The sequence below is a fragment of the Natrix helvetica genome (assembly GCF_964273705.1).
Source record: "Natrix helvetica genome assembly, chromosome: 1".
Classification (NCBI taxonomy): domain Eukaryota; kingdom Metazoa; phylum Chordata; class Lepidosauria; order Squamata; family Natricidae; genus Natrix; species Natrix helvetica.
This window is the reverse complement of record NC_138548.1, coordinates 301,620,091-301,636,243: the sequence shown is the minus strand read 5'-3', so window position 1 is coordinate 301,636,243 and position 16,153 is coordinate 301,620,091. Positions and strand designations below refer to the sequence as shown.

General features: G+C 38.1%; 1 protein-coding gene across 1 annotated transcript in view; it reads left to right on the top strand.

The window, feature by feature from the left end:
- LOC309383188 (store-operated calcium entry regulator STIMATE-like) overlaps positions 1–9,782 on the top strand; it is a 41,977-nt gene extending 32,195 nt beyond the window's left edge. Inside the window, exon 8 of the mRNA XM_081935421.1 lies at positions 3,061–9,782. Within this exon, the coding sequence (XP_081791547.1) occupies positions 3,061–3,177 (117 nt within the window). The 3' untranslated portion in view covers positions 3,178–9,782. The remainder of the gene's footprint in view (positions 1–3,060) is intronic.
- Positions 9,783–16,153: the final 6,371 nt, after the last annotated feature.

The window sequence follows — 16,153 nt, the reverse complement described above, 5'->3', positions numbered from 1 at the left end:
TGGGTTCACAGAAGAAAAAACTGCTGTGAAACTTGGAGGAGTCCCCACAATATTATGGGGTAGTATTGCTAACTCCAGCACCAGGGCAGAATGAAATCAAAGAATTACTCAGGCATTTTAGAACAAAACATAATGCCCAGGGTTTTAAAGCTATGTCTCGGTCACAGGTCATCTAGCAAAAAAATGACCAAAAACATACAGTACATTTAAGAAAAGCCAAGAATAGTTGAAAACAAATATTGGACTGCTCTGAAGGGTCCTGCATTGAGTTCCGATCTGAATTCAATAGAACATCTATGGAAAGAGCTGAAATTCACAATTGGGAGAAGGAACCCTTCAGACCTAAGTCAAATGGAGTAGTTTGCTTAAGAAGAGTGAACAGACTGCCACTTGGGAAGTGTAGAAGTCTTGTTCAGAACTATAGAAAACATTTGATTGCAGTTATTTCCTCAAAAAAGGCAAACTATATTGTTGTTGTTCTTGTTGTTGTTGTTGTTGTTATTATTATTATTATTATTATTATTATTATTATTATTATTATTATTATTATTATTATTTCTTTTATTCATTAAGCATAAAACTCAGTCAAGTGAACATTTAAAGATGTGTCACAAATTTCATGACTGTTGCTAATGGTCAATACGGGTTGCTGCCAGCATCCTAGGTGGTGGTATTATTATTATTATTATTATTATTATTATTATTATTATTATTATTATTATTATTATTATTATTATTATTATTATTATTATTATTATTATTATGTTAATCTTTGGTGAGATTCACAGCCTTTGGGGCTGGTTGGTAGCCTAACAGCTCGAGTCGTAACCAAGGACCTAGGAACTGTTAAGGTAACATCGGAGGATATAAACTGTCCCAAGTAGGGTGGTTTTTTGTAGAGTCAGAATGTTCAAGTCAGGTAAATTTAGAATTTTCAAATAGCGAGGTAGCCCTTTAGGTATTGCTCCAAGGGCTCCAATTACAATTGGGACAACACATGATTTCTTTTTCCACAGTTGCTCAACCTCAATTTGGAAGTCCTGGTATTTTGTGATTTTTTCTTGCTGTTTATCTTCAATTCGTGCATCAATTATTATTGTTGTTATTGATGATGATGTTATTATTATTATTATTTATTATGAGTAGTAGTTATATCCATGCTATTTTAATTTGTTTTATTAATTACAAGAGTATATTAATCCTAAGTCAGAAAACAGAATAACAAGAGTTGGCAGGGAGCTTGGAGGTCTAGTCAAAAGCAAAGTGTATGTTCTGTGGACTATGGAATAATGTATGATAGATATCATTTGTGTTAGTTTCAGCATATTTCACAGCAAATTGGGATTCTGTGGGAAAAAGTTGAGGTGCACTAATATTTTGGCCATGTCTATTGGTGGGATACCAATTAGTTTATTGAAGTTGAATGGTAAGGGTAGAATTGGGAGTCATAGTTTGATGTCAACTTACTCCATAGTTCCAAATGGCTTCCCATATCAATTTCATGCAGATGTTAAACATACAAAATAAGACAAACTCTGTGGGATACCACAGATTAACACTTTAGATCAAGTGTGCCAATCCCATGGTCCCCAGGCTGCATGCAACCCTGGACAGCTAGTAATGCAACTCTACAAGATTGTAAACTTTTAACATCATTATGTGATTTATGTACATTAACTATATTGCATATTTTATATGAGACCCAAGACAATTGCTCTTCACTCAAGCCAAAAGGTTGGACACCCATAGTTTAGGCCAGGGGTGTCCAAACTTGAGAACTTTAAGACTTGTGGACTTCAACTCCCAGAATCCCCCAGCCAGCATAGCTGGCTGGGGAATTCTGGGAGTTGAAGTCCACAAGTCTTAAAGTTTCCAAGTTTGGACACCCCTGGTTTAGGCAATGAATAATTGCCTCTAAATAAATTTCCCAGCAAAGGGCAATAGGAAGCACGGGTACCACTGCAAAACAGTTCAATCCCACTAGATGTTCCATAGCAGAACAATTGATAATTCCAGGAAAACAAGTCAGTCTGCATTCCTTCCCAGCCTCAGATGCAGTCAGCAGCATAATTCATCCATTTAAAGCAACCAAAGTATGTCATTACCAGAGACAAATTAAAAACCAAATTGAAATATTTCTAGATAATCAGTATTGTTCAGATGTGTCTGGAGAGGGGAGATACCACTTTCTTAATCAACTTTCCCAGAAACTAAATGTTTGAGGCTGGATGCAGTTACCTAGAACTTCTCATCCAGCAAGGGTGTTTTCAGTAGAACCCTGTATCTTATCATATTTTTCAGAGTAAAAGGCACACCTTTTTTCCCTCAAAAAAGAGGGTGAAAATCTGGGTGTGTCTTATACACTGAATGCAGCATTTTTGGCCTACTGAAACCCCGCCCCCTTTACAAAAAGTGCAGAGGGCTTGGGAGGCTTGCAAAGTGCTCCTGAGGGCTAGGGAGAGAAAAAAAAGCCCAAAATAGGCCATTTTTGCACCACCACCCCACCAGCCTCCAGGAATACTCTAAGAGCCTCCCAAAGCTCTGCATGCCCTTCTCCCCCCCCCCCAAAAAAAAGAGGCCTGCAGAGTGCAAAAACTTTTTTTTAATTTACCTCTCCAAAATCATGGTGCATCTTATACTCCAGTGTGCCTTATAGTCTGAAAAATACGGTATTTCCCTGAATTAGGCAGAGATCACATCCTGCTCCAAATAGTCCTTAATAATTCCCTTAGCTTTTTTTATCCTGAACTACTCAGTTCAGAGTCTTTGTGTGTCTCTGTCTTTCTGCACCATAATTATATTTCAATTTCTTAGTCTATCCTAAGTGATTTTAGTAGAAACAAATATTCACATATACTTATAAATTAAATTCCTTCAATTACAGCTAATATGTTCAGAGAAAATAACCAGTTTAAATCATACTTTGAGAAATTATATTATGTTATATTAAATCATGAAAGATAAAGCTACAAGTTACTTTTAATGCCAAAGAATTCGTTGAGCTATCTTTAAATGTGTGAAATTTGGTGTAATTTTAATTGCATGTCTTTTTGTCTTTAGATTCTAATTTCAGCAGATGATGAAATGGAAGAATCTGACATGGAAGAAGATCTTAGGAGACTGACTAATTTAAAGTCTGTTAAGAAAAAGAAGCATCGCTTTGGTCTGCCTGTATGACAGGCTCTGCAGTCTGGATACTTGCAAGTTAATGAGGGATCTGTCCACCTCAGTGAATTTTCACTTGGGCGTAGGATGCTTGTTGCCTCAAGACTGTGAATCAAAGGGAACACAGACCATTGGAAACACTTACCTGTTTAGTTGCACTACGGAAAATATGCAAGAATCTCTTCTCAACATGTGTTCACAAATTCTTGTCACCACGGTGGCTTAGATGGAGGAGAGCCTTCAGAAGAGGCACAGAATACCATCCCTTCACTGTGGTTCCTCAAAGACACTCCGAAAATAGCAGGAGGATTGACAAACTTTGAATCAGTATGTTTTATCACAAAAAAAAAATCCAGATTTTTGCAGCATACTGTTGAAGCAGAATAGTTTTATGGTTACAAATTAATGGTATCTATGGAACTAATGGGCTGCAAAGGTGGGTTTTTTTCCAGATCTCTTCTAACCTGTTTAAACTTTTATATTTAAGTTATATTTTCATACTGGGATATTTAAGGAGTCTCTTTGTCCAAGAAATTGTACTGTTGCTTAGTGTGTGTGGTTAAAAAGGTCAGATGTGCAACAAAAATGGTTTTCCATTGTCTATATCACATAAAGAAGGATAGTGCAGGGACAAAGGGAAGTAGCATCTGATTGCTTTCTAGAATGAGATGGCCTTGCTCTGAAGAGAATCTGAAACAAAGAACAATGAAGTGGCAGCAGTGATCACTTTTGAAACAGGGGTGTTGTTCTGTCTGTATGCTGAGCACTTTAGCAGAAAAGCAACAAATACAGGGTTTTCTTCTGTATATCAACTAAACACTTAAAGCTATTTTGATAATAATGGTTTCTTCAGTATTTGCAAATCCTTTGATTTCACAGCAAAACTATTCCAAAGCTTCAGCAAACATTCCTTATCTTCAAAAGCTAATGTAGTACAGATAAGAGCATTTTGCTTCTTCTCAGTGCAGTTCAGCTGATTGCTAGAGAAACCATTAATTACTATAGCTTATTCTCCCTTTTTCTTTTCTTTTCTTTATCTTTTTGTTAAGTCTCATTTCAGATGGCTAAGTCAGAGTCAAGCATAGTATAATGAACATATCTGGTGATTAATGTTAATGTCATAATAACTACCTACGGTTACTGGGAAGTATCTCTGTTGATGAACTACTTTTAGGCTTGTTGTTAATTGTGATGTCTGATAGCCCAGTTCATTACTACTTGCACTGATGGCTAGTGCCTGTTTGGTAGGGCAGAGGAAACAGTAGTCAATGGTAGGAAGAGCCAGCTAATTCTGGTTCTGTCCTCATCTTCATCTCTCGTGATGATGCTAAAAATATTCAACAGTAGACAGCAGTGCAATTCCTTAATATTGATCTGAAAAGATTAATAATAATCTTTTATAAGACAATGGGACAGTGATGTGTTTAATGTATTTGGTTCTCTGATGATTTCTCCTATTACTTTTCCCAACCATTCCATTGAGTATCTATTCCAGGAAAAGCTTAGGGACAGAGTGGTGCTGTCTATATACAGAGAGAAGGGTATCTTAAGAGTGGTCATCTTGGCATGTTTCTTAGTTTTTAATTAATTAAAAACTAATGGCTTTCCCTCTGCTCTCCTGTGCTCTGCTCTAAAATGGCAATGACAAGTAACAGACTGGCATATAGTTCTTTACCTCTCCTTTACGTTACTATCAGCCTGTTACAGCAGAGGACTATCTATGCTACATTTTAGAAGGTCATACTTAAAACTATTTGTGGAAATTTGCTGTACCTCTGAGAATGAGAGAAGCAGTGTTAAGCACAATGAATACAAATTCTAGATCGGGGTGTCAAACCTGATTGTATCCGGGGCCATGCTGGAATGTTTTTTGCCTTTGCGGAGCCTGTGCGGGGCATATGCGGCCCACGGACCGCCAGTTTGACAAACCTGTTCTAGATCTAGGGACCTGAAATTTGTAACTGTTGTCTTTTTAAGAATGGTCCCAGAGATTTCCTTCTAGGTTTGGTACTGACTACTTTCCACTAGGTCACTTTTATCCTTCCACATATTTATTTTCTGTCCCAAATACACAAAAAGCCCAAATCAAGAGCTTTAAAAAGTTATCAAAATTTCTTTCCTTCCTTATTTACCGCATAATTTTTTTAAAAAAAAAATCAAACTAGTGCTGTGCCAAAGCCTGCCTTAAAATATCTTAAATATTTTTTTTCTGTCCTATTCTCAGGTTGCTTGAGAATTACTCCCCTTGATGATGTTTTTGTTGGAGGTGGGAAAAGCAACTGCTGCTGTTTTCTGTGATTCATAAGCTTCCCTGGCTACTCACCCTTCCCAATCTGAAAAGCAAACTTAAGGCCAAAAATTGAAAAGATTGTTATATAGTTCAAGATGAGATGTTCAAATACAACCCCTGGCCACCACATCAAAAATAATGCAAGAACACTATACCAGAATATCTCTAAAATTGCTTTTTGAAATAATTTTAATAATTTTAATTTAATATTTTTTAAATTCTTCTTCAGTTACCAAAAGAAATAAAATTGCAGGATATTTTTTTCCAAATGACTGGCATAAACACTGGCTGCCAAATCTTTTACATATCTAGTGTTCATTTTGTAAGCATGCAAACTTTCACTGAAAAACCTAAGTACTTGGTATCTTCTTCCTTAACCTTATTTGTTCAAAAGACAAATCAACACTTTCTCCACTTGCACCCCTGAATTCCAGATGCATTTCTCCTCAAAAACTGTTAAACAAACCCTTCCAAGAAGAAAGATACTGATCTTGGTTTGCATAAACAAAACTACACTGTGCACACTTCTATAGTTAGTCTGGATTAAATTACACGTATCCTGCCCTGGCACTAGCATGCACTTCAAGACACTATTTGCAACCATTCTGGTGAAGTGACTGATTAATAGGTTCTATATCCTTCTGTCTTTTCTTTTCCCACCTCTTCTTTTCAAATTTATTGAATTTGTAGGCTGCCTAACTCTGGTGTGAATTTGAGCAGTCGGGTCTTTTCCCATGTAAGATTGAGATTGTCTTGGCAACTTTTCGGTGAGGTCTCACTCGCCACCTTCAGGCTGGGTTTTGGGCTTAAAGCCTGGTCGGAGCTGCCGTCTTTCTATAAAACTTGGTGGGGGGCTGTGTGGAGTGCTAGCTTTGTTTCAGTAAGTGGAATGATTGGTTGTGTGTTTGTATCATGATTGATAGATTGGTGCTGACTGTGTGTCCATTGTTGTTTCTTCTTGTAACGGCTTGGGTGGTGGGTGGCGCTCATTTGTTGACTAGGGCTGGTTTACAGATTTCTGGTAGGCAGGAGGTATCATGACGTATATTCATGTTGTGGGGGTGTTTCTCTATTTCGATAGCTTCCATAATTATTCTCTTGTTGAAGTGTTCAGATTTGGAGATTAACCTGTTTCCTTCAAAATTAATTTCATGTCCTGTAGCTTTAAGGTGCTGGAAAAGGGAGGAAGTTTTTTCTTTTTTTCTTACTGCATTCTTGCGTTCTGCGATGCGTGCATTTATTCTCCTGTTCGTTTGTCCTATGTATGTTGCAGGGCAGATTTTGCATGGTATTTCGTAGACTCCTTGGTTTTCTAGCTGGATTTTGTCTTTGGGGTTTCTTAAGATGTTGGCTATTTTTGGGTCAGGGTTGAAGACTGTCTTGATATTGTGTTTGTGGAGAATTTTGCTGATACCACAGATAAAATCAGCAAAATTCTCCAGAAACACAATATCAAGACAGCCTTCAACATGAATAATCCCCACAACATGAATAAATGTGACGATACCTCCCACTTACCAGACATCTGGAAACCAGCCCTAATCAACAAACGAGCCCCACCCACCACCCAGGCCGTTACAACACGAAACAACAATGGACACACAGCCAGCACCAATCAGCACCAATCTAAAAATCATGATTCAACCACACAACCAATCATTCCACTTACTGAAACAACACCAGCACTCCACACACACCCCACCAAGATTTATAGAAAGACGGCAGTTCCGACCACACTTTAAGCCCAAAACCCAGCCTGAAGATGGCGAGTGAGACCTCGCCGAAACGTTGCCAAGACAATCTTAATCTTACACAGGAAAAGACCTGAATACAACAAGACCAGAGAAAGACAACACTCAAGGAAAGAAAACATAAATGTCTTTCCCATCATCCCTAATGTAAAGAGGGTACCTGGGGGCATGCTAAATCAAAGCCTGGGGAACAGCTAAATGTTTAAGGATCTTCCTAAGGTATGGGGGAGGGCATATTCCTCCCTATTGCATTTTTTTGAAAAAGAGGCTTCGTTTGTTTTTACCTTCTTCTCTGTAAGTTGTTTCCCGAACTCTACAAATCCAATGCTAAGAGACTTACTAAGGAGCAAGATAGCTAATCCTTTGTAGGTTATGGGGTGGCAAGGCCTGATTGGGGGCAGATAACCAAATTACAGAAGTGCCTCATGAGCCTTCAGGGGCCAGCCCCCATGCATTGTTTGGCTGGTTTCCATGCTCATTTCAAACAGCAAGAGATGTCAGGAGAAAAAAATCAAATTAATAATACAGAGAAAGAGAGATTATATTTTGAACCTTAAACATATTCATTGATAGGAGCTCAGATCTTTTCCAAGGCATTTTGTATACTTTGGCTATGAATACTTTATTTAGGAGAGGACAAGTTAAAGCAGATCCTAGCTTTCAGAGAGATCATTGGGCTTAGGATGCAAAAGTGGATTCTGCTGTTTTGAGTGGGGTTTTCTCCCCCCTTTTTTGGGGGGGGGACGACTGGTGGTAATTTTAAGATGAAGAGTGCCTACTACTCTTAGGGGATGTTCTTAAGGTCCTCTCTTAGAGAAGGACAGACTAGAAACTGTTGTCTTATTCTATAGTATATTTCCAGGACATTCCTTTTTTGTGTTTAGATGAAAAGAAAACCTATTTATTTATTTGAGTATAACACTAAAAGAAGCTCCTATAAAGCGATAGGGCAGTGCCCATGATTAATATTGCTTCCAGCCATACTGTTTTTTATGTTTTTACTATATAATTCTAATACTATAAATCACTGTTTATCAACCATGATATTTTAAAGCAGGTTTTGTTTGTATCAATTCATTAAAGAGATAGTAGCATGGTCCTCTTAATTGTACGGCAAAATGAAAACTCTGAAAAATGTTTTTTTTTTTTAAGAAATAATGAAACAAACAATGCCAAACACCTGTTATTTTCTGTTTGCCTTATGAATCTTAACAGTATGCAAAATGCAAAAACTTTCTTCATTTTATCCAGTGGCGTCTATTGTGTACAGACTACTTGTAACAGTTGGGATAGGTGTGTCGCTGCCGAGGAGGGGGGGAGTTCTAAAACACCAAACCCAAAGCCTTAAATGTGTTTAAACAGTCCACCGTTAAACAGAGTTCAGATTTACTGTTTTGTGTTGAATGGCATTGCCCAGCAGCCTGATTTGAGGCTCAAAAGAAGGAATAATGTTCTTCTTAAGTATGATTCTGTCAGTGCTTTTTTGTAAAATAATGCTGATCTTTTTCTAATGAGTTTGAGATTCAGGTCTTTCTACACTTAGAAATTTGTAATAGAATGTTGAATTTGCTGGAGCAAAATGGTAGCCTTCCCGTTTCCAAATGACTAAGAAACAAAAATAAAATGAGATTAATCTTAACAAAAGATTAGCATCCCTCATGAAATCAGGACTTCTGACATCTAACAGAATTGTTTTAGAAACCCTATGGCCATTAATGCAGCCTTCATTTTTTGACTTCAGTGTTTTAATGTCTCCCCGACTACTCTTAAGTAAAAAGTAAAATGTCCTGTACAAATGTTGCTGGTGTTTCTCTTCAGGGAAAAGACCTCAAACTCGTTGAATTGTGAACCAAACTAAAACAATCCAAAATGTCCCAGAGCCATTCTTTCACAAGCAGGTGCTTAGGTTTTCCATTAAGCCTAGCTGGAAAAGAAGAGGGCAGGGCCAGAATGTGCAGCCTTACATTTGCTTCTTTACAAGTTGGGTCTTTGTGCTTTTTGTGCATAGCAAATTGCAGATTTTAGCTTCTATATGACAAGGGCGATAATGGCGAACACACAGATTCAGCCACATTGATCATAGGAGACTTGCAATGCATCAAAACTGTTAATGTTCAGTAAATGAGGGGGAAATGGTGGTTTTAGATATAGAAACATCTTGAATCTCTTTTCTTTTTTTAGTTAAAGGGGCACTCCAAATTGATGTGTCCATAAATGGGGAAACTTGAGAGAATTAAGCTTGGAAGCCAGGAGATGTTCCTCACTGGAAGAAGGGGTCAGAACAGTGATTTTACCAGTTCTACCCTTTTCCACGGCTGTCTCCATTATTGTTCCCATGAAACAACTTTTTAGAAAGCACAAGGCAGAAGGAGGGAGAATAAGAACTGGATCCAGCCATTGCTAATTAATACACAATGTCTTTTGGAGGATTCAAAATGAAAATGAATGTCAGTCCTACAGCATTCAAAAGGAAACCATAAGGCCCACCAGATCATAATTTTACTGTTGGTATTTTATGAAAATGGAAAGCATATGTGTTGTACCTAAATAATGGTTTACAATAAAATCTGATTTCATACAAATCTGTCATTACTTGTCTTTAACACATGACCTACATGCAATTTGGGATAGCTTTAATTGGTATCAGACATCAGAGTTATAGAAACCTGATGTTTGAGGGAACTATGTGAGTTCAACCCCCCCCCCCAACACAGGATCAAAATAGAGTATGCCAGACCAATCAAGCCACCACTCCAATGAAGTGGGACCCATTATCATTCTGGAGGTGGCTTATGGACCAATAACAGATTACATCTCTCTCCCCGTACATTCCGCTCTCTCCCTCGCCATCTTTGTGTATATGTTACGGTGAAAGACCGAAATCTGGTGAATGTCGACATTCACCAGATACGCTTGGTGAATGTCCGAAAATACCCTTATCCTCTCGACACCCTTACCCTAATACCTCGGCAGATATGCTTCCTTTTAAGCGTCTTCTATTCGCGGAGTTTTTTTTTTATGTCGATCGCAGGATCGCAGGTTTTTTTTAAAAAACTCCGCGAATAGAAGACCTTTAAAAGGAAGCGAGGAGCCGAGGTATTAGGGTAAGGGGATTAGGGTAAGGGTGTCGAGAGGATAAGGGTATTTTCGGACATACACCCTTACCCTAATCCCCTTACCCTAATACCTCGGCTCCTCGCTTCCTTTTAAGCGTCTTCTATTCGCGGAGTTTTTTTTTTTATGTCGATTGCAGGATCGCAGGTTTTTTTTAAAAAACTCCGCGAATAGAAGACCTTTAAAAGGAAGCGAGGAGCCGAGGTATTAGGGTAAGGGGATTAGGGTAAGGGTGTCGAGAGGATAAGGGTATTTTCGGACATACACCCTTACCCTAATCCCCTTACCCTAATACCTCGGCTCCTCGCTTCCTTTTAAGCGTCTTCTATTCGCAGAGTTTTTTTTTTTTTATGTCGATCGCAGGATCGCAGGTTTTAAAAAAAAAACTCCGCCGGTGAATGTTGACATTCACCAATTTCGGTCTTTCACCGTAACATATATATATCATTGTATGTATATCATTTCTGATATTCAGGTGGAATTGCCTTCTAGTCGGGTTAAATCCCTTGTTCTGTAACCTGCACCTTGTTATCATTCTAATAAGTCTTCACTTTCTTCTGTCTGATTTAATTCAGGTGGTTGAAGAGTGTTATATTTCTTACCTCCACTCTTTTCACAAAAATAAATGTCCCCAGCTACTCCAGTCTCTTTTTATTCTCTATTTCTTAAAGTGTACTACCCAGAAATGGACATAAAGGTGGAATCTGAAGAAAGTAGAATATAATAGAATGATCACTTTCTTTCATTCGGAAAAATATGGTTTTATTGATACAAGCTTAAACTACATCTGCCTTTTTTTTGTAACCACATTACATATGTTCCATTTGCAGTCAACAAGTATGTTTTTTCTTCCTTAAGAACTATTAACATTAGGTATGCCTATCCTGTAACTCAGTTTTTACAACCCTGTAATACCTTATTTCGGGATAGAGTGGGGAGATTTGGTGGAGCTGAGTGTTTACTGGCCGGATGCCCTTCTTGATGCCTTGCAGAGTTCGCAGTAGATATTTTTCTTTGTGCCCTAGGAGAGAAACATCCATTACTTAGGAATTAACTCTCAACCTTCCAAGTGGAGGTGAGTGTCTTCAACACTAGGCCACCATGCCACTCTAAGCTTATCCTATAACTATGCTTGTGATTTCTGCTTCAAAATGGGGAAAAATGCTCTTCTATCTCTTTAAGTATAATTATGCTAATTTAAGCCTGTTTCTCTCAAAATCTTTCTTCCTTCCAGAGTATTAAATAATCTCCAGATTCAATGAGCATTCCCTGTACTTCTTCATCCAAGACATCAAGGTATACCAACTAGAAGTACTGAAAGCCAATTTAACTTTTCAGTGTATTCATTCATTTGGCAGAATCACCCTGAGATTGTGGAGTTAAAGGACTCAGGGTGATCCTGCCAAATGGACGAATATATTAAAAAGTTAAATTGGCTTTTAGTACTTCTAGTTGGTATACCTTGACCCTATTTGATTAGACAGAAATGCACTGACTGCTAGGCTGTGACTAAGTTGTATTTAAAATTATCAAAATAATAGTTTGGAACCAGATTATTTCAAAGAACATCTCCATCTATAATTTTAAAGAGAGGTTCTGTCAGCCATGTTTGGGCTTATACCTTCACTTAAGGTGTCTTTAATCATAATATAAGAAATTAGTCTGTGTTTTAGCAATTTAGTGATTTTTCAGAATGTTTTTAAAATGCTCTATTAAAAAAACAGGAGTTAAAATTAATATAGCTGGAATTCATAGACTATTTTAAATAAAAGGATGAATGTTGATTTTTCTCTTAAGTATCATGTCATGAACTGCTTTCCATAATGACTTGAGGTTCAACAGCAGTTTGCTGATACTTGCCTATCTTGTACTGAATTAATTGTGTAAGTCTTTTGGATCTCAACTGAGATTAATAGTTCATACAGATATTATTTTGGATTTAATATTTTTGCAGTGATCTTTTTGAAACAAGCTTTCAACAAGATTGTTTTTTTTTAAAAAAAACTCTTATATTCCTTGCTCACTCTTTCCCCTTTTGGGGGCATTGGAGGTAACTTGTCAATTATATTCCTGTATTTTTTTTTCTGATTAAAAAAAGTATGATTTTTTTTCAAACAAACCATGCCAACACCCCCACCCCCACCCCCCCACAAAATAGTTGGTGGTAGTTCATTCCATTTGAGCTTCATTTGAAAATTATTGTCTTTTTTTAACCCTAAGAAGTTCTTATCTTTATGCCTCCTGCTCAAAATTTCTTCATACACTTCCCCATAGTTTGGGAACCCCTGTGCTATATGAATAGTGATATCTGTTTCTTTGAAAAAATGCATGCACTGCTCAACAAGTCTGTTCTGTGAATAAGAGGAAGTTTAAATCTGAACTCACCAGTGGGCTGTCTACAGATCCCTCCTGTACTATCTGCTATGCTCTATTCCTCGTCTTGTTCTTTTGCAGTTGGGTGACTAATAAACCTGAAGAACTAAATGTATAATTGAAAGCAAATAAGAAGCTGGCTTGTTACAAAGCAAGTGCCAACCTTTGCATCACTTTAATGATCCTAGCGATATTAGAAAAGCAAAACATAGATGGTTGTATCTGAGCTTTTATTTAGATGAGGGTCAAAACTAATTTGGAAACTACTTGTGATTGGTGGGAGTAGCAGAGGTATCACAAATTTGCTTTCCTAAAAACAGCCTAAAAGTGGCTATATCTTTCATGATAGCCAGCTGTTAATAGAGAACTTTCTTCACCCTGTTCCTCATATTTCTGGTCAGGGAGACAAATGACAGTACACCCCAATTTGAATACTTCTGTCAGACATTAGGATGTAAGTCTCATGCACTGCAGGAGATCCAGGCAGTTCAAATGGGTATAAAGATATATTGCAAGTTTAATCTCTATACAAGATTCTGAACTACTAATGGTCCAAGCAAATTTAGCAGTGGATAAAGAGTTAAAGGAATTCAAAAACTTGTGGACTTAGACCTCTGGTGGGCACGAAGGGACTCATGATTGATAACATTTGACCCTTTCCTCAGGCTCAGCCTGGTCATTTCCTACAGCAAGTACAGTATGTAGCCATCGCATTTTCTTGTTGATCTTGTGTGCATGTCATCATTTTGATGCCATTGCGATATGTTACAGATGTCATTTACTCCCCTATAAAATCCAGTTTGTTTAATGTGCTTAAAATTCCAAGTTTGACCACTGACCTAAATCATGGGTCTCCAACTTGGCAATTTTTAAGACTTGTGGACTTTAATTCCCAGAATTCCTCAGTCAGCCATGGTGGGAATTCTGGAAGTCAAAGTCCACAAGTCTTAAAATTGCGAAGTTTGGAGACCCCTGGCCTATGTTAAAAAATCCCTCCTTTAAAGATTGTTTTCTGCATTCTTCCCATTCCCTTTAATACCAAAATAGGGAATATATAACTAGGAAGTCATGGAGATTAATATTGCTATGGCAATACTTGGGACCAGCATTCCCTAAGCATTTCCTTGTGTATTTTATTTATAACCAGGATTTCACACTTTCACTTGGACAGAAATGGTGGCTGAATACAGAAATGTGAGTTTGTGTAGAAAAAGAATGTAGGGAGGAGGGAGCTTACAAACCTTAAAAGAAAAAGAAGGCCCTCATCTCCCTCTGAACTATTTTTGTCCTAGTATTATTTACTCATTTATAATCCATCTTTGAAAAGATGTTTGGGGGGGGGGGGTTGCAGTGGGAGCAATTAAGATTGATGATATAAGCAATAAAAGGATCAGCTTAAAATACATCAGCTTTAAAAATAATGAAGCAGAACCTAGATTTCTGGGCACAGAAAATGAAACTTAATTAGCAAAAGTGTTGCATAATAAAAAGTTTTGTGTAGGGAGGGATTCCAGAAACCGAAAAAGCTTGGAAGATTTTCCCTTTAAAAAAGCAGTCCCCAAGTTCTTAATTTAGACCAGTTGATGGAACAAATGGAAACAATCAGCTATGCTGGATTGCTTGAAACAGAGCAAGAGAAATTATGCAATGTTTGTTATGTGATCTAACACATGTTGATTTCAGGTTTTTCTGTAGGTCCTGGATGCTCTTCTTTGGAATGTAATCTCTATAGAGGACTGGAGAAAACAAGGAAAAGCACTTGGAGAAACCTTCCTTAAAAGTAAAGGAATACTGAGAATTTGGATTTGCTGTAGTCAAATTGGGGGAGGACGGGACTGGTGGCTGAGGAGAGATCCAATCCACAGACGCTACTTTTGGGGTGTCCCAAGACTCTGTTCTCTCTCCTCTCCTCTTTAACATCTACATGACACTGCTGGATGAGATGATCTGATGGTTTGAGGTGAGGTATCAACATGTTGATAATAGCCAACTTTATATTTCCACTCCAGGGTGTCTGATGTCCTGTCCCTGTCCTGGATACAATTCAGGTAAAATAGCCTGGCTTTGGATGCTTAAATCTTCTGATAACCAGATTTTTCCATTGCTAAAAGTCTGGAAACTCCAGTAGCCTCCTGAAAAAGCACCTTTGGGATTTCCATTGCTAGTTGTGGATGACACTGACTCAGAATGACCTGGTGTGTAAGCAGGGTGTCCTCTTAAACTCAAAGCTCCTGCTGGAAGAGCAGGTGGTAGCCATTGGCAAGAGGGATTTTGCATATATTTTGTTCCAGTGCATCCATTCCTGGGTTGGGAGGCTTTGCTCACAGCCACTCATACCCTTGTGACCTGTCATCTGGATTATTGCATTGTTCTCTACATGGGGCTGACTTTGAAGAACATTCATAAGTATCAACTGGTGCAGAATGTGGCTGCACAGGTGGTAAAGGGTGCCAGATATTCAATACAAGTAACACCATTTCTTCGGGAGCTGCATTGGCTGCTAGTGTGCTTCTAGGGCCAATTCAAAGTGCTGGTCATCATCTTTAAGCCCCTTCATGGCTTGGGCTGGATTACCTAAAGAAACGCCTGGCAGGCTGAGCATATTATGAGTCCCATCAGCCAAGGAGCATCGTCTGGCAGGGACCAAGAGATTGGTCTTCTCTGCCATAATCTCTGCCCTTTGGAACATTCACTCTTCAGAGATCAGGATGACCCCAACTGTTCATAAGGTTGTGAAGACTTCATTGTCTACCCAGTCCTGCCACCTGAGTGTGCTAAGGGCTCCATTCCTTGGCTGTATTAACAATCACGTTTGCAGATCTGCTTGATGCCATGTGTATTTATTTTGTATTGTTTTAACGTTTTTATTGTTGCATGATGTATGCTGCCTAGAGTCATTTGTTGAGATGGTTGGCTAGAGAAAAGGAGTAAATAAATAAATATGTACATTTCAGTTCAGACCCAAATCACCCAAACTTTCATGCAGTGCGGAACTCACATAGGTTTGTTCCATGTGCAGTTTTTTTAAGGTTTGAGAGAACATTTGAGTGAGTTGGTAGCACTGAATATAATTAAGACAAAGTCGTCCATAAGCATCATAATTGGGCATGTAAAAAAAGAAAATTGGTAGCCTTATAGATTATAAAAAGCCACTTGAACCAAGAATGGATTATTCATCACCCAAAATACAAGAAATATTTGCATCTAAATGATTTTCTGTACTAGACCAGAAGAGTGGATACTGTCCAAGTTCATAAATAAATAAATAAATGAAAATAAGCAAGTCTGCAGATCATCCAAAGCCTGCTTTCCCTATGCAGGTAGTCCCCGACTACCTGCCGTTCATTTAGTGAGCATTCAAAGTTACAGCAGCACTGAGGAAAGTGACATGACCATTTTTCATACTTACAGCCATTGCAGCATTCGCATGGCCATGGAATCATAATTCAGATACTTGGCA